At 48.0% G+C, this 19,660-nt stretch overlaps 1 protein-coding gene across 2 annotated transcripts in view; it reads left to right on the forward strand.

The window, feature by feature from the left end:
- Nucleotides 1-19,660, forward strand: part of Pxdn (peroxidasin) — a 75,132-nt gene that overhangs the window by 49,142 nt on the left and 6,330 nt on the right. For both annotated transcript variants that reach the window (XM_041630391.1, XM_041630392.1), the window contains 10 exons: nucleotides 1,412-1,684; nucleotides 3,182-3,298; nucleotides 4,370-4,528; nucleotides 5,239-5,351; nucleotides 6,057-6,213; nucleotides 8,929-9,037; nucleotides 9,648-9,805; nucleotides 11,770-13,273; nucleotides 14,848-14,982; nucleotides 15,536-15,744. In XM_041630391.1, the coding sequence (XP_041486325.1) occupies nucleotides 1,412-1,684; nucleotides 3,182-3,298; nucleotides 4,370-4,528; nucleotides 5,239-5,351; nucleotides 6,057-6,213; nucleotides 8,929-9,037; nucleotides 9,648-9,805; nucleotides 11,770-13,273; nucleotides 14,848-14,982; nucleotides 15,536-15,744 (2,934 nt within the window). The remainder of the gene's footprint in view (nucleotides 1-1,411; nucleotides 1,685-3,181; nucleotides 3,299-4,369; nucleotides 4,529-5,238; nucleotides 5,352-6,056; nucleotides 6,214-8,928; nucleotides 9,038-9,647; nucleotides 9,806-11,769; nucleotides 13,274-14,847; nucleotides 14,983-15,535; nucleotides 15,745-19,660) is intronic.

Genomic DNA, 19,660 nt, shown 5'->3' on the forward strand with positions numbered 1-19,660 from the left:
CTTGCATATAGTATTTAAAGTGTAAAACGTCTGTCCAAACCAGAGGAAACACAGCTGTGGCCTTCACACCACTGCTCCACAGGCACAGGCACTGTTCTGGTCTGCGTGCTCTGTCCTTGGCCTCCGATCACTGTGGAGCCAGACCCATAACCCAGCAGTTCTCAACCTATGGGTCACAATCTCTTTGGGATTGTTTTTGTTTGTTTTCATTTTTTGTTTTGTTTTATTTTAAAGAAAAGCAGCATAGAACATAATCTATTTACTAACTTATAGCCTAGGATGATCTAATGCCCACAAAGAAAGCTGTATATAGAGTCTCAATAGAAACTAGAAGTGCCTCCTGCTACTTATGTCAAATTTTGCAAAACAGTTTTTAGAGTGGTTTTTTTTTTTTTTTTTTTTTTTGGATTCCATGTTTATGAATAAGGGTTGTGGACCCAAAAGAAATAGCACAGGAGTTTTAAAAAATAAAAGATACCTGTACATATGTCTTAATATAAACTTAAGAAATCTTGTGTAGGTTGAGTTTCAAGAAGGGTAGCTTCCTCTCTTATATCCATGACTACCTACCTCTCTCCAGGCAGACTGTCAATGTCTGCTGTGGTCCCACTGTGTGCGAAAGTTTTCCTAGCAGACATACTAACAAAGGCGTGGATTCCTCCACTAGATTTAGAGTTGACACAATGTGCGTTTTTCTTTCTGTGATGAAAGGGATATTTTTATATGGTTTAAATTTACCCTGCAATTTTTTTGTGCCAATAATGACAACCACAAAGGTTTAATCAGGCTGCCAGGATATTTATAATAAACAGAAGTAAAGGTTCTTCAGAGACTTTAGGGTCTGTCTGGAAGAAAAAAATACAGCTCTTCCATAGCGACCACTGTCTACAGGTTGCCTGCCTTTGCTTGACCCGAGTGTGGGAACCATTTTGTTTTCTGCACTTTTTTCCCCTGTGGACCCATGTGTGGCCCATTGTGGGGGTGAGTGGGCAACCTTGGCTGTTGATCCACTCATGCCTTGTACCATGTTTGAAGCAGGGTCTCTTGTTGGTCACCACTATATATGACAAAGCAGCTTGTCCTCTAGCTTCTGAGGATCCCACTTCTGCTTCCCATCTTGCCTTATATGTGCTACAATGATAGATCCTACCACATCTGAGCTTGTGTGTGCTGGGCATTTAAACCGAGGCCCCTGTGTTCACATGGCAAGTGTCTCATTGCCTACGGAGCCATTTCCTTGGCCCCGTCTGCATATTTATGTTGGCAAGACAACAAAAAATTATGTAATTAAATGTTGGTTGTGCTTATTTTGGAAGCCGTTAGGGCGAATGGACAGCCTGGACATCAAAAATGCCAAGTAGAAGCCTTGTGAAGCTCTAAGAAATTAATTGGCAATTTCTGTTTGTGACAGCCCGACCCACTTTTGTAATCCAGCCGCAGAACACAGAGGTGCTGGTGGGCGAGAGCGTCACTTTGGAGTGCAGCGCCACCGGCCACCCTCTGCCGCAGATCACCTGGACCAGAGGTGACCGGACACCCTTGCCGGTTGACCCTCGAGTGAATATCACTCCCTCTGGAGGGCTGTATATACAGAATGTGGACCAGAGCGACAGTGGGGAGTACACGTGCTTTGCATCCAACAGTGTGGACAGCATCCATGCCACGGCCTTCATCATTGTACAAGGTGAGCATCCTTTTGTGCCGTCAGCTCCGGGGCTTTGAGCCTCTCTGTGCTTCTTAATTTCCTCTTTCGCTTATCTTTGCTTTTAGAGACTAGGTCTTTCTGGCCTAGCCTGACCTTGAACTTTAGTCCTGCTCTCCAGCGCTGGGATGAAGGTGTGCACCACCATGCCTAGCTATTTGGATCTGTATATATGTGCATGCTTGTGTGAACATGCCTATGTATATTTGTATATGGGTGGCTGTACATCTATAAACCAGAGAACCATGTCTAGCATCGTTCTGGTTTGGAATTTTGGGTTGTTTTGTTTAAGACTCAGTTTCTTACTACCCTGGAAATCACCAAGTAGGCTAGGCTGGCTGGCCAGGAAGCTTCATGGACCCACCTCCCTAGCACCATGCCCAATTTTGCTTTATGTGGCTTCTAGGAATTGAGCCATTTTTCCAGCTCCGCCTTCCTTTTTAAAATCTATAATATCCATCTCATTTGGCCTAGCACACATGATTTGGTGGTTAGACTGCTTTTTTTTAGGAGAATAGGACTTTGAGGTTGCAATGTCCAGAGCTCCCAGGTACTGGCCTCTGCAAATGTGGACATGAATACCTGGGCACTAAAAGTGAATCAGGGCGTGTCGTGCACACAGCTCTGAGTGCACTCCGAGGTTGTGGTGCTAGTAGGTCAGTGTGTGAGCCTTGCATACAGTTTTGAATGTACTGACGTCACAGTTGTGTATGTATGCAGTATACACTGCCAAGATCACAATGATTATGAGCCAATATGAGCGCTCTGCGTATAGCTGTGTCTTTTCTTAGATTACAAAGCTATATGTACCTTGCATATAGCTGTAAATGCAGACCAAAGTACGGATATTACCAAAGTCCAACTTGTAGGCCAGTGTTTTTTATGAAAGTTATTTACAGGAATATGGGTGAAGAGAAATAAATCAAAGTCAACTGCATCCCAATGCCCACCCAAGCATGGGTAACAGCTCACTAAAGCAGGGAACTGGAGCACGCTGCACAGCCTGCAGACTGCTCAACAGGGTGCAGAGCATCCTTTTCAGCTGGCTCAGTTGTCTGAGCCTCATCCAAGCAGCTCAACGGTTTCTGATTTTTCTACCTGGCTCGACTGATCTCTGTTGCTTTGAGGATGTTTGGCTGGTATCTGCTTCTTCCAGGTAGCTGGGACTGTCTGAGTGTCCTTTTCAAGTGTTATTGTTTATATAGTCTTGAGGAAGAAGCCTAGTGAGTCTGATCAGTTTGGGGGACTTCCTGAAGCTCTTTTGAGTTATTTACTTCTGGCCTTCACAAACTTCCCTGTAGTAGTCTCCTTCTCCTTAGACGCCTCTTATGACTTAAGTTTCCTTCCAAGATGGAAGGTTTTAATCTTGGAGGAACTGCGAAGATACACTTGGTACCCTTGGTCAAGTGCTGCTGATAGACACGGTGACTTTACAGGGTGTTGTCTCTACTGTCACATTCCAATGCTGTTTGCCTGCAGCCCTCCCTCAGTTCACCGTGACCCCTCAGAGCAGAGTGGTCATCGAAGGACAGACTGTGGACTTCCAGTGTGAAGCTAAGGGCTACCCTCAGCCCGTCATCGCCTGGACCAAGGGAGGTAAGATGTCACCCTGGACCATCCACCTTCTCGTTCATCTAGGACACATGCTATTGCCTCTAGGTCAGGCAAAACCAGTTTCTTTCCTAAGTGAGTGAGCTGTGGCTTTGGAAGAGGATGAGGCCTCCATAAAACCTGCCTTGCAGTGAAGCGTGGACGGTCACTGTGGGCATCATGGATTGACTCAGGGTCTTCTGGGCAGTGGTTCACCATGTAGGGGCTAGACTTTTCCAGGTTCCCATAGAACTCACAAAAACAGGGCTTATCCCCTGACTGCCAGAGCCGTCCCAGATTTCCTGCACTTGGTGTGTGATCTTTTAGCACTTGGTCAGTTCATGGCTCCTGTGGTCTGATGAAGGCTCATCCTGTTGGATGAGATGGTGGCAGTGGCGGGTGAGAAAGACCATTAAAGACACCTCTGTAGGTCTCTGGTGTTCCTGCCTTGCAGCCTAGGCAGGGACCCTGGAGATGACCTGCTACCTTGGCTTCAACCAAAAGGCCACTGAATTCTCCCTCTGAGGAGCCCTGCTCATGGATCCCGAGAAACAGACAGAGGTAGAGGCCAGCTGTACACTTCCTTTTGATTGACTAGGGAAGATGCCTGGTGGAAAGGCTTATCCACAAAAGCATGTGCCAGCATCCTCCCCCTCCAAGGGGGCTTGACTTCTGCACAGTCTGGGCCTAGGTCACCTTTTTGTATGTTTCCCGGGGCATAGCTTTGGGTCAGCCCTACAGGCACCCTAAGTCCTTGTCTTGTCCCCATTCCTAATTTTGGCTTTTGGTTCTGTCCTCTGTCCCTTTCTATAATATTTTTTGTCTATGATATTCCTTGGATATGATATTCCTTGGCTCTTTACTTACGGATGAACAGCAGCCGTAGAAGTCCACATGTGGACATTGAATAAGTGCCTGCTTACTGGATCAGGAGTGGCATTTGGTACCTGATCCAAGAAATTCAGCCCAGTGACACTGCCATCTTCAGAGATAACATTCTCTCTAAGTCACCTGTCTCTGACCCTGACCTGAAAGCCTCTGTATCCATGGTAACTGATGTCTTGCCCCACTTTGTAGGGAGCCAGCTCTCAGTGGACAGGCGGCACCTGGTGCTATCCTCAGGCACACTCAGGATCTCTGGGGTTGCCCTGCATGACCAGGGCCAGTATGAGTGCCAGGCTGTCAACATCATCGGCTCACAGAAGGTCGTGGCCCACCTGACTGTACAGCCCAGAGGTAGGTGCTGTTGACCTGGTGGATCTGTGCATGTCCGTCATCAGTGACACACTTCCTGCAGCTGACATCAGCATCAGTATTCTAGCCCTAGCTCTTCTGCTCACTGTGTTCTGTTGAGAGCCGTGGTCCTTGTGTTCGTGAGGGATTCACAGGCACTTGCATCTTCATTTCCCTTGTTCTAAAGACATTGGGTCATCTCATGCTGGTCTCAAAGAGGCTGGCTTTGTTAGCAAGCACATTTGGGAAGACAGCTAGATGCAGCCTGAGACTCTTGATTTCTGTGAGGCCCTTGGGGATACCATGAACCTAGTTTTTCTCCTAGACCCATAATATTCACTGTGCATGTTGTGGACTGCCCCTCCTGTACTTGCTCAGGAGACTCAGTGGGCTCTGGCGGGGTTCCCCATGGTGGGATCCCACAATGGTGCCGGTCAAGCTCCCTCTCTTGCCTGATGAGTCTTTCACACCAGGAGCAGTGTTTTGTCAGTGGACCGCACCACATTGCATACTGCAGCCTCCTGGTAGTGTATGTGGGATAAGGAGCATGGGCAGCCTAGCTGGCCAGCTAAGCCACAGTTTCTTACCTCAGCTAACAAAACCTCGATCCAGCTCACTTGCAGGGCTCCTGGGCTGGCCTCTGCGGGCTCTGCTCTTCTGAAGCTCTGTGGTGGGAATCAGGGGCCACCTCATTCTCCACACTTGCCTTCTAGTCACCCCAGTGTTTGCCAGCATTCCAAGTGACATGACGGTGGAGGTGGGCACCAATGTGCAGCTGCCCTGTAGCTCCCAGGGCGAACCGGAGCCAGCTATCACCTGGAACAAGGTAAGAACTGACTCCTCACCCAGGCTCTCTCTAGTATAGGACGTGTGTATTTAAAGTACCCCGAAGGCAGCCTTAATAATAAAGATACTGGAAACAAAACACAATCCCAGCATCAGAAACAGAGAAAGTCCTATAGGCCTATAGCTTCAAGGAATGAAGTTGGGTTTTGTTGCTTCATTTTTCTTTGTTCTTCGTATTTAGCCAACTGTTAGGCAGCATCCACAGACTGTACACAAAGGAGCTTGCGGAGATGGTGTAGCAACCTCATGAGGGTCCACAGAGTGCCAGTTCTCAAGGGTCTCTAGCTCCTTCGCTGCCCACCAACCTTCTCCAGAGTGACCCAGCTGTGGTCTGTGCATGGCTTGCCAGTTCTGTCTCTGGATTGCCCGCTCTCCTAGAGGCCCTGTTTCTCTGAGCCCTTTCCACCATTCTCATGGCCTCTAGGAATGACCACAAGTGCTCCCAATATAGCGGTTTTCATCTTTTGCACCTAGCTATGTTCTTAGCAAAGGATGGAAGAGCGTATCTCGTTGAGTTGGACTTGGGAGAGCAGTAATAAGTCCCCTTCCCTGGGAAGATTGGGGCAGATGTAAACATAGCCTCAGAGATGTTTCCATTTGAGTCTTCACAGTGGATGGGCGTTTCTTTCTCCCAGAGAAGCAGCTTCTGTTTCCCAGTCTTACCGCAGTAATTCTTTTGCTCCAGGATGGTGTTCAGGTAACAGAAAGTGGGAAATTTCACATCAGCCCCGAAGGATTTTTAACCATCCATGATGTTGGCACTGCGGACGCAGGTCGCTATGAGTGTGTCGCTCGGAACACGATTGGATATGCCTCCGTCAGCATGGTACTCAGTGTGAACGGTAAGATGTGTGATGCCAACCACAATGCATGGTCTCAGAGGGCTTGGGAGATAAAATATCAGGGCTGTATCTTCATTCCATGAGCATCCACTGAGGGTATATGCTGGTTCATTTTGGGTCAATGTGACACAATCTAGAATCACCTAGGGAAAACTTGTTCAGGGATTATCTAGATAGGGTTGGTGTGTTGACTGTCTGTGGCGATTGTCTTGGTTGTTAATTAATGTAAAAGACCAAGCCCACTGTGCAAGGCACCATTCCCTGGACAAGTGGTCTTGAACAGTGTAAGAGACGGGAAAGGATATATTTGTTTTTTTCTCTGCTTTTGACTGGATTTGATATTTATAAGTTCTTGCCTGACTTCCTCAATATTGAACTGTAACCTGGAACTATAAGCCAAATACATCTTTCCTTTCTAAGTAGCTTTTTGCCAGGATGTTTGTTCCAGCACCAGAAATCAAATGAGGCCATGGTGTTAGAATGATTCAGAAGACAGAACATTTGGCCCTGACTTGGCCAATGGCTGATCTTCCCTTGGAGTATCTTCCTCTGCCTGTATTTTTTTTCCACAATCTTCAGCAGCTCTTTTCATGCCCAAAAGTGCCATTTACAATGATCCCTGCAGGAATTCCATGCCTCCCAGTTGGTTATGGCTACGTGCAGCCTGGGGAGTTTCTTGTGCATTTGGATTGTCCTTCCCCAGGGTAGTAATTCGCCAGAGGGTCAAGATTTCACCTCTGCATCCTCCCCCACTGTCATTCTTCTCTCTGCCTGCCTTGCTTAGCTTTAGGGAAGAGGAGAACCAAGAACCCTGCTCAGACACAGCAAAGGAAAGAAACTGATGAGGGAGGTCTGGGGTCTGGAGCTTAAGGGATAAGTCAGGGCTGAGTATATTAACACCCTGGGACCAGATGAGGTCACCCAGGTGAATCTGACTAAGAACAAGAAAGACCCTTCTGCCCTGGGGTGTCCAGTCATCAAACTGGCTAAAAAAAAAAAAAAAAAAAAATCGACAAAAAGATATTCTCCAAATGGCCAGTGAGGAGATGGGGTCACAGAGCAAGGACTGTATGAAATGGACTCTGCCCCTGGCAATCAATGTGGAGAGAAAGAGTCTGAGTGGAGAAGAGGAAGAAAGAAAGGAAGTGAGTGTGGACAAAAAGGCAATAAGGACAAACACACCAGAGACTGATTGGAGCGGCTAGTTCCCCAGGGATTCCAGGCAGTGGAGGTCTGCCTGAGCAAGGGAGTCCATCCCAGCCATGCTTCTCTGCCCCAGGGGAAGGAGATCCATTTCACCTGGGGAGTTCATCCTAGCCATACCCTACATCCTCTGCCCCAGGGGAAGGATGTCCATCCTAGCTGGGGAGTTCCTCCCAGCCATCCATCCATCACCTGTCCCAGGGGAAGGAGGTCCATCCCAGCAGGGGAGTTCATCCCAGTCATCCATAACCTGCCCTAGGGGAAGGAGGTCTCCCACAGCAACAAAGTGAAGGACCATTTTAGTGAGGTCTCTCTGGCTGTGTCCAGGACTATGAGGATAGAAAGGAGCACTAACCACTGGGCTAAGATGTAAGTGCTGTGGCAAGATCTGAGAGCTGCTTCAGCGCCTGAGGGTGGAAGATTAGTTATGGTGGGGAATATTTGTGCTTGGCAGAGAACGACTACTGACTAGTTCTTATGGGGTGAGAAAGGAGCAAGAACTGAGAATCCCCCTGGACTTTGTGGTGCACACCTTTATTGCCAGCAGATGGGAGAGACAGGTAGAGCTCTGTGAGTTCAAGGCCTGCTTGGTCTACATAGGGAGTTCTAATCCAGCCAGAGTATGACATATTTATCTATGTAGACATAGAAATATAGACAGATAGATGTAGATGTATAGATGTAGGTAGATAGATATTAAGACCTTGTTTCAAAAAAATAAAGAAGAATCAAAGTGTGAAGCTTTGATGGAGACAGGTTGTATTGTGTTACATTTGCTGTGTATTGTGTGTGTATCTCTGTGATGTGTATTATGGTGTATGCTTATTCTGTGTGCTATGATGGTGCAATATAGTGTGATATGTGGCCTATGCTTATTCTGTATGCTGTGGGATGTGTATTATGTGTATGTGGTATGTTCAGGCCATCTGGGTATCTAGATGCTGACTTCTTTTTGCTGTCTCCCTCTCTCTCTCTCTGAGTGTGTGTGTGTGTGTGTGTCTGCCTGTCCTTCTGTCTGTGGGTCCTAATAAAGATGTTGTGCTGATGACCATGCAAGCAAGAGTTAGGACTGGCAACGGAGGGGCAGTAAACAGTGGAGTCCAGCATTGGGGATGGCTCTCCTTTGAGAATAACAGAGACTTCTAGAATGAAGGCACCTCCACTGATGACACTGTCCTGTCCTTCAGATGGACCTGAGGGGCCTCAGTCCCCTACAAACACCATGCTGGATATAAGCTCTTGTATGCCTTGTGTTATGAATGTTTTGCCCCTTTTACAGGATGTCATGTCGTTTTCCAAAATGAAAGAATATACTATTTCCATACTGTTTAAAAAAAAACAGCTTCTAGCAGAATTGATGATGAATAATTTGAGCCCTGGTTCAGCAAACAGAAATATCTTTTGGATGAAAGCATGACTTATGTCTAGATGATGTCGTGTCTAGACATGGATGTATGAGTAAGAATGCCATGTTTATTTTTTTCCTGCTAATATGAGTTCATGTTTTCCTAGTTCCTGATGTCAGTCGAAATGGAGATCCGTATGTCGCTACCTCTATTGTTGAAGCCATTGCAACCGTTGACAGAGCCATTAACTCTACACGGACACATTTATTTGACAGGTATGATGGGCAAGGCTGTGATGCTGGCCTTGGGTAGGGAAGCGAGTGGTGTGGGGTGGAATGCATGTTTCCTAGTGCCTGGGTCTTTTACCTGTTTCATTCCCCAAACCTGACTGTAAAAGTCCTGAGAATTGGCCTGTGAGAGCCATAAGGACATCAGCTGACCCTGGCTCCTCTGGAGTTGGAGTGCTAGCAGGAGGTATACCTTCTTCACAGGCTCTGGGCTGTGATTCACAATCAAAGCATTTGTAGAAGACCCGCCTCATTCTTTTGGCTTGTTAGAAACAATTTTGGCAAAAACAAAATGTTACTGAGGTGGCCCGTGGATCCCTCCATGTTGGCAACGGCTACATACTCTCTGCACCTTCACTGAAATGCGATGCCCGTGACTCTCTCTCTTGACTTTATTAATGGTTTGTTTTCAGTGTCTTTGGTTCTTGTTTGTCTGTTTGTTGCTCTGTCGCCTTCCACCTGGGATGAGTAAGGTACAGTGCACCACGTTGTCAAAAGTAGCTATAGACATTTAGAGATATCAGTACACTTTTAGTTTCTGGATTTTGTTCCCCAGTGACTTATCTCATTGAGTCTCTCCCTCCCTCCCTCCTGCCAGCCGTCCTCATTCTCCAAACGACCTGCTGGCCCTGTTCCGGTACCCACGGGACCCATACACAGTGGGACAAGCCAGGGCAGGAGAGATATTCGAGCGGACCCTGCAGCTGATCCAGGAGCACGTTCAGCATGGCTTGATGGTGGACTTGAACGGAACAAGTCAGTACCATGTTCTCCCACCTTCTCGCGTAAACATGAGGTAGAAAACACACTGCTGCATGTGCATTGCGCTCTGGCCATGCTTATATTAGTATCAGAGCCCACTTTTTCCTGAACTTGCGTAGGTCCTAGCATCTCTTTGGGTCAACTGGAGACGTTGACCAATTGTAGGACCTGGTTGCCTAGGCTGTGGATGATTTATTTGTGTCTTGCTGGGCTTGCTGTTTGTTCTTCTTCCTCTAGGCCTAGTCGTTATATGAAGAGGAAGCTGTTGTTTCTGGTTGCTTCTCCCAGCCTGGAATTCCTCATGCCCACTTGCTTGCTTGGATTATTGTATGGATATTTTGATGATCATCCTTTGTAAGAAGAGGCTCTCATGTAACCTTTAATGCATGCGGACTGAGTCTCTAGGGCCAGAGATGGGCTAGAAATAATTTAATGAAAAGATTCAGTGCTGACCTTGACCAGCAGAGTGAAAGTGAGAGAGACAGAGAGAGAGAGAGAGAGACAGACAGACAGAGAGAGAGAGACAGAGAGAGAGACAGAGAGAGAGAGACAGAGAGAGAATGTACATGTATGTATATACATTGTATATGCCTGAATATGTGCACATGTGGGAATGTCAATGTGCCAATAGTAAGCAAGTATCTCTATGAGCATATCTTGCACAGGGGCATGCCGTATGCGTGTGCAGACAGGATTGTAAGTGTGCACAGGTATGTGTGTGGTTATGAGAGTTCATGTGTGAGTGCACACATGAGTGTCAGGATGTGAGCATCTCTCAGGTGTGTGTACAGGTGTGCACATACCCAGATGCTTTTTCTGAAGACTCTGGAATATTCTGTAGGGGAGGGATAGTGAGAAAGGTGAGGGACGGCCTTGGTGTAGGTGGGGTTTTCCCATCCTGGGAGCCGCTTCCAAATTACCACACAGAGGATTATATTAATTGTAAATGTTCGGTCAATAGCTCAGGCTTTTTCCTAACTAGTTCTTACATTTAAATGAACCCATTTCTATTAATCCATGAACTATGTGGCTCATGGCTTTACCTATCCTCTAGCGTGCCTTCCTTTGTCATCAGGACTCTCTCTCTCTCTCTCTCTCTCTCTCTCTCTCTCTCTCTCTCTGTCCTTCTTTCCCCCAGAATCCTCAGTCTGATTGCCCTGCCTGTAGTTTCTGCTTGGCTGTCAGCCAATCAGTATTTTAATGAGCAGTGAACATAATCCACAACACCTTGACTGTGCTAATGTCTGCAGGCAGCATTCGATCAACCTGAGCAGTGAGCACGGGATCCTGGGGTCATGTGGCTATGCAAAGTCATAGACACCTGGTAGACATACTGCTGCCCAACAAAACCTGACCCCCTCCTTTAGCTGGTAGACAGTCTAAGGTTCTTAATCAGGAATCCAACCTAGTAGGAGCCTGCTCCTGACTAGACAGTTGGAGGATATATTGTGTGATGGATTCTGTGAAATTCAAGGCCAGTGCCATGAATGGTGTCCTGGGGTGATAGTAGAGGTGTGGAGAGGGTGGCAGGACTCTGAGAAGCCTGCAGGAGGCCTCAAACATGCAGGTGGCAGTAGGATGGGACTCTGAGGAAAAGGTGCTTCAGTGCAGTAGCCAGTACAATGTTCAATGATGGGCATAGGGAAGCTGCTCCACAGGACTCCTGTGGCCCATGTAGAGATGCATTCTTTGCCTGTTCTGTGAAACAATATGAGATGTAGCTGAAGGGTCTCTGTTTTGGCCTTTTGCACGTGACAGGCTTCTTACAGAGCCAGTCCCGTTATTAGAGCCAGTGGTATAAACCGTAAGCCTGATGGCACTGGAGTTATCAGCCAACAGTGAACCAAGCAGGGGGGTCCATTCTACCAGATCAGATGCCGGAGCACCTCCAGGCACCAGCTGAGGCAGTGGTCTGCACCATTGCAGGTGGAAGTCAGTGTCACCCTGCTGTGTTACAGGTTACCACTACAACGATCTGGTGTCCCCACAGTACCTGAGCCTTATTGCCAACCTGTCGGGCTGCACCGCCCACCGGCGTGTGAACAACTGCTCAGATATGTGCTTCCACCAGAAGTACAGGACGCATGATGGCACGTGCAACAACCTGCAACACCCGATGTGGGGGGCCTCACTGACCGCCTTCGAGCGCCTGCTGAAGGCTGTGTACGAGAACGGCTTCAACACGCCTCGTGGCATCAACCCCCAGCGTCAGTACAATGGGCATGTGCTTCCCATGCCCCGCCTCGTGTCCACCACACTGATTGGGACAGAGGTGATCACCCCTGATGAGCAGTTTACACACATGTTGATGCAGTGGGGTCAGTTCCTTGACCACGACCTGGACTCTACAGTGGTAGCCCTGAGCCAGGCTCGGTTCTCCGATGGACAGCATTGCAGCAACGTGTGCAGCAATGACCCTCCCTGCTTCTCTGTCATGATTCCCCCCAATGACCCCCGTGTGCGGAGCGGGGCCCGCTGCATGTTCTTTGTGCGATCGAGCCCCGTGTGTGGCAGTGGCATGACGTCCCTGCTCATGAACTCCGTGTACCCTCGAGAGCAGATCAACCAGCTCACTTCCTATATCGACGCGTCCAATGTGTACGGCAGCACAGACCACGAAGCCCGCAGCATCCGGGACCTGGCTAGCCACCGTGGCCTGCTGCGCCAGGGCATCGTGCAGAGGTCTGGCAAGCCTCTGCTTCCCTTTGCCACGGGGCCACCCACCGAGTGCACGCGTGATGAGAATGAGAGCCCCATACCCTGCTTTCTGGCTGGTGACCACCGTGCTAATGAGCAGCTGGGCCTGACCAGCATGCACACCTTGTGGTTCCGGGAGCACAACCGCATTGCGGCAGAACTGCTGAAGCTGAACCCACACTGGGATGGGGATACTGTCTACCACGAGACACGCAAGATAGTGGGGGCAGAGATACAGCACATTACCTACCGGCACTGGCTACCCAAGATCCTGGGAGAGGTGGGCATGAAGATGCTCGGTGAGTACCAGGGATACGACCCCAGTGTCAACGCTGGCATCTTTAATGCCTTTGCCACGGCGGCCTTCAGGTTCGGCCACACGCTGATCAACCCTCTGCTCTACCGGCTGGATGAGAACTTCGAGCCCATCCCACAGGGCCACGTGCCCCTCCACAAGGCCTTCTTCTCACCGTTCCGGATTGTCAATGAGGGGGGCATCGACCCGCTGCTTCGAGGGCTATTTGGGGTGGCGGGCAAGATGCGCATCCCCTCCCAGTTGTTGAACACGGAACTCACGGAGAGGCTGTTCTCCATGGCACACACGGTGGCCCTTGACCTAGCTGCCATCAACATCCAGCGAGGCAGGGACCATGGCATCCCTCCTTACCATGACTACAGGGTCTACTGCAACTTGTCGGCGGCTTACACCTTTGAGGACCTGAAGAATGAGATCAAGAGCCCCGTGATCCGGGAGAAACTGCAGAGGTGAGTAGTAAACTTGGCTGTAAACTGTGGTGTTACCATTTCTGTGGTGGCTCAAGGTGGAGGCTGAGGTTAGATAGGGGGCAGCCAGCTGACTGGGATGCCGCAGTGAACCAAGTGTTGTATAGAGTCATGTCTGCCAGCTTCTCTATGCTCAGGTGGACTTTGTAAGCTGAAAAGAGTTTTCTGTTGAGATAGGAGTTGTGTCTTACTGGCTAGGACAGATAAGAGTCAATGGGAAATGGGCATCAGACTGGCCAGCCTCCTGGGTCAGTCTAGGTCTATAGCTCCCTATGCTTACTCAAGTCTGTGATCCCCACCTATAGTGGGGTCACACATCAGTTGCCATTGAACATAGAAGAGGAGAACTGGACAAGTGGGCAAGCTTCATGAGGAGGTGAATACTCCATGACTCAGAGGATAGGCCCAGGTCTGCTCAGGATTGGGCCATCTCACCTAGGGCCAGGCTTCTTTTTAGACCTGCCTCCTGGGAGCTGTGCAGACCTGACAGTCCACTGGAGGGCTCTCTCTTGTGAGATACTGCAGTTTCTGAATGCGTGCTGCTCTGGCCCCTGGGCTCCAGTTCGTTTACATACTAGTGTTCCAATCACTGGCAGGGGAAGCATATGAGTCCCCTGCAAGAACAGTGCGTTCTTGTCACTGTCATGCTTTATTGGGATGTATGCTCACTGACTGTGCTTCATGAGCTTCAGTGTCCCCTGTGTTCCCATCCAGATGGCCACAGATGACTTTCCCGGTCAGTTTTTGATTGCCAAAATATTTCAGAACTGCCTAGTTTCTGGTGATCCTGCCACTGCTACTGGAGATGGTGACCCTGGCTCTGATGCAAGGGAGAGACCCCTGGCAAAGACCATGCTTACCTCCCCACCACACAGAATTATCCATTTATTTCTTCCTGTGAGCCCATTACCGAGAGGAAAAAATGAGACATAAACAGGAGGAGAGTTGAATGGCAGTGACATCTAAGCTGTCATGGTTTTCAGGAGGCCGTGGGGAATGCAGCTGCTGTCTACTGTCCTGTTAGAAAAGAAAGATCTGTAAGCATTGCCGTCTCTCTCTGTATGAGCCTATATTCCAGGAGCATGGAGGACTTGATGAAACATGCTTTGTTAAACATTTTCAAATCTTTAAGCCTCGTGTTAGATATCTATCCTAGCCAATTAACCAGCATTTCCACTGGCAAATACATTTCAATATACGGGAGGGTCTAATCCTATTATTTTTGAATATGATTATCATTGTTCATATATTTAAAGAAGAAGATAGATGTTGAAGGTAGGTGGGTGTGTCCTGTGGAGTTAGATGATTCTCTCTGGAGCATAGGAAAGAATGTTTTGATTTTCTTATCTATTTTTGGTTTTTCAAATCACTTGTAAGTAAGTAAGTAAGTGTGTGTGTGTGCTAAAAAAGAGGAACTTTTTAAAAAATATGATTAGATATATATTAAAGAAATGTTGGTGAGTTCTCTTTGTTCAGTAAAAGTCTGGAGAATTGCTGTGCTTCATATCCCAGGCAGCTATGCTGGACAGACCTAATATGCTCCTTGCCTATTGCAGGCTGTATGGCTCAACTCTCAACATTGATCTGTTCCCGGCCCTCATGGTAGAAGACCTGGTCCCTGGCAGCCGCTTGGGACCTACACTCATGTGCCTGCTCAGCACACAGTTCCGACGCCTGCGGGATGGAGACAGGTAGGTGCTGGAGAACCTTGCCTTACATGGTTTTCTGGACTCATGACAGATGACAGTGAGGACCCCTCCCTGCTGGCTGCCCTTCCAACAGCTCTGTACCTCCTGTAGACTGCTCAGGCTAACATGCCTGAGTCCCAGATGCTCTTGGTCTCCAAAGTCAATGTGAACATAAATGTTTGCAGGAGCCTTTTGACTATTCATGGCAGTACTTGGAAGGACTAGAATGTTGTCGTTTGTTTTAGTTTGGATTTTGAGATAATCTCAGTGTATATCTCAGGCTGGCCTCGCTCATGACAAGCGTTTAGTTAGAAGTTTAGCCATCCATCAGTTTTGAAAATAGCCCATCTTATTATTATTCAGATGGACTACTACACTCTTACTTAAATGCTGGGGCTTTTGGCTTTTCTCACATTGATTGCGTGAGACTTCACTCAATGTTCATCGAATCAGTGATTTCCACGTTGGCATACCATTCTTACCTTGGATCCCACGGCCAGCAGCCTCCCTGCCCGCCGCTGACCCTCCTGACTCTGTTGTCATCTCTGGAGAACAGGTTGTGGTATGAGAACCCAGGCGTGTTCTCCCCCGCCCAGCTGACGCAGCTCAAGCAGACGTCCTTGGCTAGGATCCTTTGTGATAACTCAGACAACATCACCCGGGTGCAGCAGGATGTGTTCAGGGTGGCAGAGTTCCCCCATGGCTATAGCAGCTGTGAGGACATCCCCAGGGTGGACCTCCGCGTGTGGCAGGATTGCTGTGAAGGTAGGTGCTGCCTGCCCCAGGCCCTCACCTTTTCCCATGACTGCCACTCGGAACAGGAATGGGAATATAGCCTCTGGCTCCTAGTATGGTAATGATTTATGGTGACTTTGCTTAGTGAGTGGTTTCACGGATGAGAGATAAATGCCAAGGAGTCTTAGCATGAAGGCACCATGTGGTGTTGAGCCTAGGCTATACAGGTCAGTAGCTCCACCCACACTGACTCTGGATGAACTTAGGAGATGCGGAGGCACCCAAGGCTAAAGTCTTGGCTTTCCTACCTTAAATAGCCGTACACTAAATTGCTGATAAAGGATCAACATGGTAGATGCACACACCAGCCACTGAGCCCTGTGTAATCCTAAATACCATGCCCTTAATGTCACATGTTATCCTACTGCAAGTGCCATTTATTGAAGGCATTGTCACCACAGATACCTGTGTTAAGATGTCACTAGAACTTCGCAGCTTCATTTTTATCCTAGGCTGCACTGTATTCTGATAGCTAAAAATACTATGTAAAAGGACACAAAACTTGACAGCGTGTCCCGATTGCATATCTAACATTTAACTGACAGTATAGCGACATCCGAGTGCTTGTGTTTTAGTCACGTGACTCACAGCCCACCGATGAGAAATAGCTCCTCAGGAAGTGTGAGGGTCTTGATGAAGGAGGTCTGCACCAGTGCATTCCTGTCAGCCTGGGGAGGCCCACTTCCCTGCCGTGTCCGTTCTCCTTGTGCACTGGGCCACTGTCACCACAGCTCTTGCAGCCACTGGCTCCCTGTGGTGACGGTTCCGCTGTCTCTTTCCCACTCTGCATTCTTGAGTTCCTCTCTTGGTTAACCTCAGTTTCCAGTTTCTAATTTGAGTGCAATTTTGGCTTTTTTCAAACTATGATCAGAACCCTTAAATAATAAAGCGGGGGATTATTTACAATCTAAGCTTGGTGACGTGTGGGTGTCTGTGGTGAGAAGAGGACTCAGAAGGATGGATGCTCCAGCCACACATGGAGCAGCTCACTGGCTTCTCAGCTCTGCCCTATGCCATGAAGGCCCCGAAGAAGGTGGGCTTGGAAAGAGCACACAGAGCTCAGAACTATGGGTGTCACTCTCTTATTTTTTCCTAATGTAGTCACCCAAGATCAGTACTGAAATTAGGTTGACTTTTGAAGCTGCCTTTAACATCCTAAGAGCATGTATTGTGAGGGTGGGTGAGGGTGGGACTATATCTGTATTGAATGTGTGTGATTGTGTGGTTTGTCCAATCTGCCTCTCCCCCACCCTCTGTATGTATGTATATCTATCTATCTATCTATCTATCTATCTATCTATCTATCTATCTATCATATTCTCTCTCAATTGAGAGAGAGAGAGAGAGAGAGAGAGAGAGAGAGAGAGTTATTAAGAATTCCCATAAAGGACATTGTGCTTACTGCTGCGTACCTAGTCCTCAATGACGTCTCTTCTTATGATCATAGAGTGGGAACTTGAATCACTTTTGCTTCTTTTTCTTTTAAACTCTCGCAGTTTTTTCCAGTTTAAATACTTTCCTGCAAGGATGGCAGAGGATTTCGTTCTTTCTGTAGAAACCTGTTGCCTTGAAAATGCTGGGGAGGGCCAATTTTTATTTTTCAGATACAAAGCCTCTTTTCTGATACCATGACCAGGCCCCCTCCTGCTGCAGAGTGGAGCCAGCCCTCACTCCTTTGCATATGTATATATAGTCACAGTCCCTGAAAAGCTGTCTCCGAAGCAGGCCTTGTCTTGGCCTCTGCCCCCATTCTATTCCATTGTCCCAGGTGCTCAGTGCCCCAAGTTCTTGCTGACATGGGTTCTTCCCAATACCGGACCTCTTACAATAGCAGGCTTGATCTAACCTCAGAAGAGCTTCAAGATTCTAAATTTATTGGTTTCTGTTTGAGCTCAAATCCATTTCTAAATCCCACAGAGAAAAAAAAATGGTTCTGTTAACATTTTTTTGGATGTGTGTGTGCTTGCATAGTCTGTAGATGTTTGCATGTGTGCAGGCGCACATGTGTATGCATGCAGTTGGCATGGAGAGGCTAGAGATTGACATCTAGTGTCTTGGGTGTTTTGCTGAGCCCAGAGCTTGGCAATTCAGCTTGTCTAGCTGGCCAGCTTTCTCTAGGGAGCCCAACTCCACTTTTTGTGCTTGCTCAGCAAGTGCTTTATTTACTGAGCCATCTCCCTAGACACAAAAGCTTTTCTAAATGAGCCCAGGAAGTTGCAGTTTTTTTGTTACCATACTCCTAAATTATTTACTTAAATATAATTGGAAATTGGGAAATTAGCATAAATAAAATCCTTACCTAATTTTTGGATCCTGTTTGAATTCTACTATGTTCCCAATGATGTTAGTTCATGACAGGTTCCACCTTACTTAATTTTACCTGAATGTTCCCAGACTCCTGTATCCAATAAGAGTCTGTCTGTCTCTGGTCCTTTTGGTAGGTTTCCCTCCATGTGGGTTTGGCTGACCTTTTCCTGAAGGCTAAGCGCACCATTGGAACGTAAGTAGAGTCACGAATGACTGTGTTCCTCTTGGTGCACCATAGCAGGGATCAGAGGTCATAAGTTTGTCCCGTGGCCAGTAACAGTGATTCAAGTTACTTATGTTTGCCTAGATACTGTGGTTTGCCTAGATAATGTGGGCACGGTTACAAACATGTGGTTTTAGTTAGAATCTAAATATTCTCCTCCTTTGCACCAAACTCTTCCTCCTATTGTGCAAGAAGGCCCTGGGTGGAGAACCATTCCTAGGCAGAATGGGGGTTCCAGAGAAGGTTTGGGTTTGGAGCACAGGTCTCCTGTATACACAGAACTTTCCAGGCATTGCTGTGGTTTGGTACATTTGCCTTGTGACCGTGGCTACTTTCATAGCAGCAGCAGTGGGTGTGGGGTTACATTAGTGCCGAGGTGCGTGCAACTGATGCAGGGCAGGCAGAGAAGTGCAGCCTCGCTCTGCTCAGTGCCTGATGGAGAGGCGGAGCATCGTGGCTAATGCGGTGGCCCTGCATTCCCAGAATGCATGTGTTCTTTTCAGGTTAGAGCCCCTGGGCTTAGCCCATTCCCATGAGGCCCACCCTGCTTTGTTGTTGTTCTCCGATGATCTAGGGTAAGGCTTTGTGATGGAGATTCATTCTTGCCCTCTTCTGGAATATTCAGCCTTGTCTGACCTGGCTTCGGTTTTCAGGAAAGCTTGGAGAAAGAGGTTCCTGCGAAGACGGGGGAGTACAGGGAGTAGACATAGCCGTGCTAAGCTGCTGTGGATCTGGTTCACGTCCCTGGTGCCATTTGAGAAGCTGCATTTTCCATTCCGATTGATGGACAGGGCAAATTTAACCCTCCCAGCTTAACTCGGGTCAGATAATGACTTGTGATATGAAGTTCCAGGTCACTTAGGAACTGTTCTGTGGTCAGAAGCGATGGCTTGATTCAGCTGAAACACTTCCTTCAATTTCCAGCCGTAGACATCAGGATCTAGATACTCTCATCCAGAGGCAGGCAGTCACGTGACCTCTGCTTAATCAATACTCCTTTGCCTTAGTGATGTAGGATGTCCGCTTCAGGAAAAGACTGCCTTTGGGCTTTGTTTTCTTCTGGACCAGGCTATTCTTAAGGGAGAAAGGAGACGTAAGATAAGTGTAAAGATGGGTAACTTTAATGAATAATGAAGGCGGGGCTTAGGTGAGAGAGAAGAGGGTTCCTCCCCACCTCTGCAGCTTGGGATGAGGCCTCCAACAGGGCAGGGAAGGACTTGGAAATTACCTGGAGTTGTTGCAGGTTGATTTGGACTGATCATGAGATCTCGGGGCGGAGTACCATTTGGCAAGGGCAGGAGGACTTAGCTGGAGCAGACAGACCATGATAGGACAGTGCCCAAAATCTTCCTGTAG

Source organism: Microtus oregoni, unplaced genomic scaffold (assembly GCF_018167655.1).
Source record: "Microtus oregoni isolate MIOR12 unplaced genomic scaffold, Mior012 000034F_ref0000314, whole genome shotgun sequence".
Taxonomy (NCBI): domain Eukaryota; kingdom Metazoa; phylum Chordata; class Mammalia; order Rodentia; family Cricetidae; genus Microtus; species Microtus oregoni.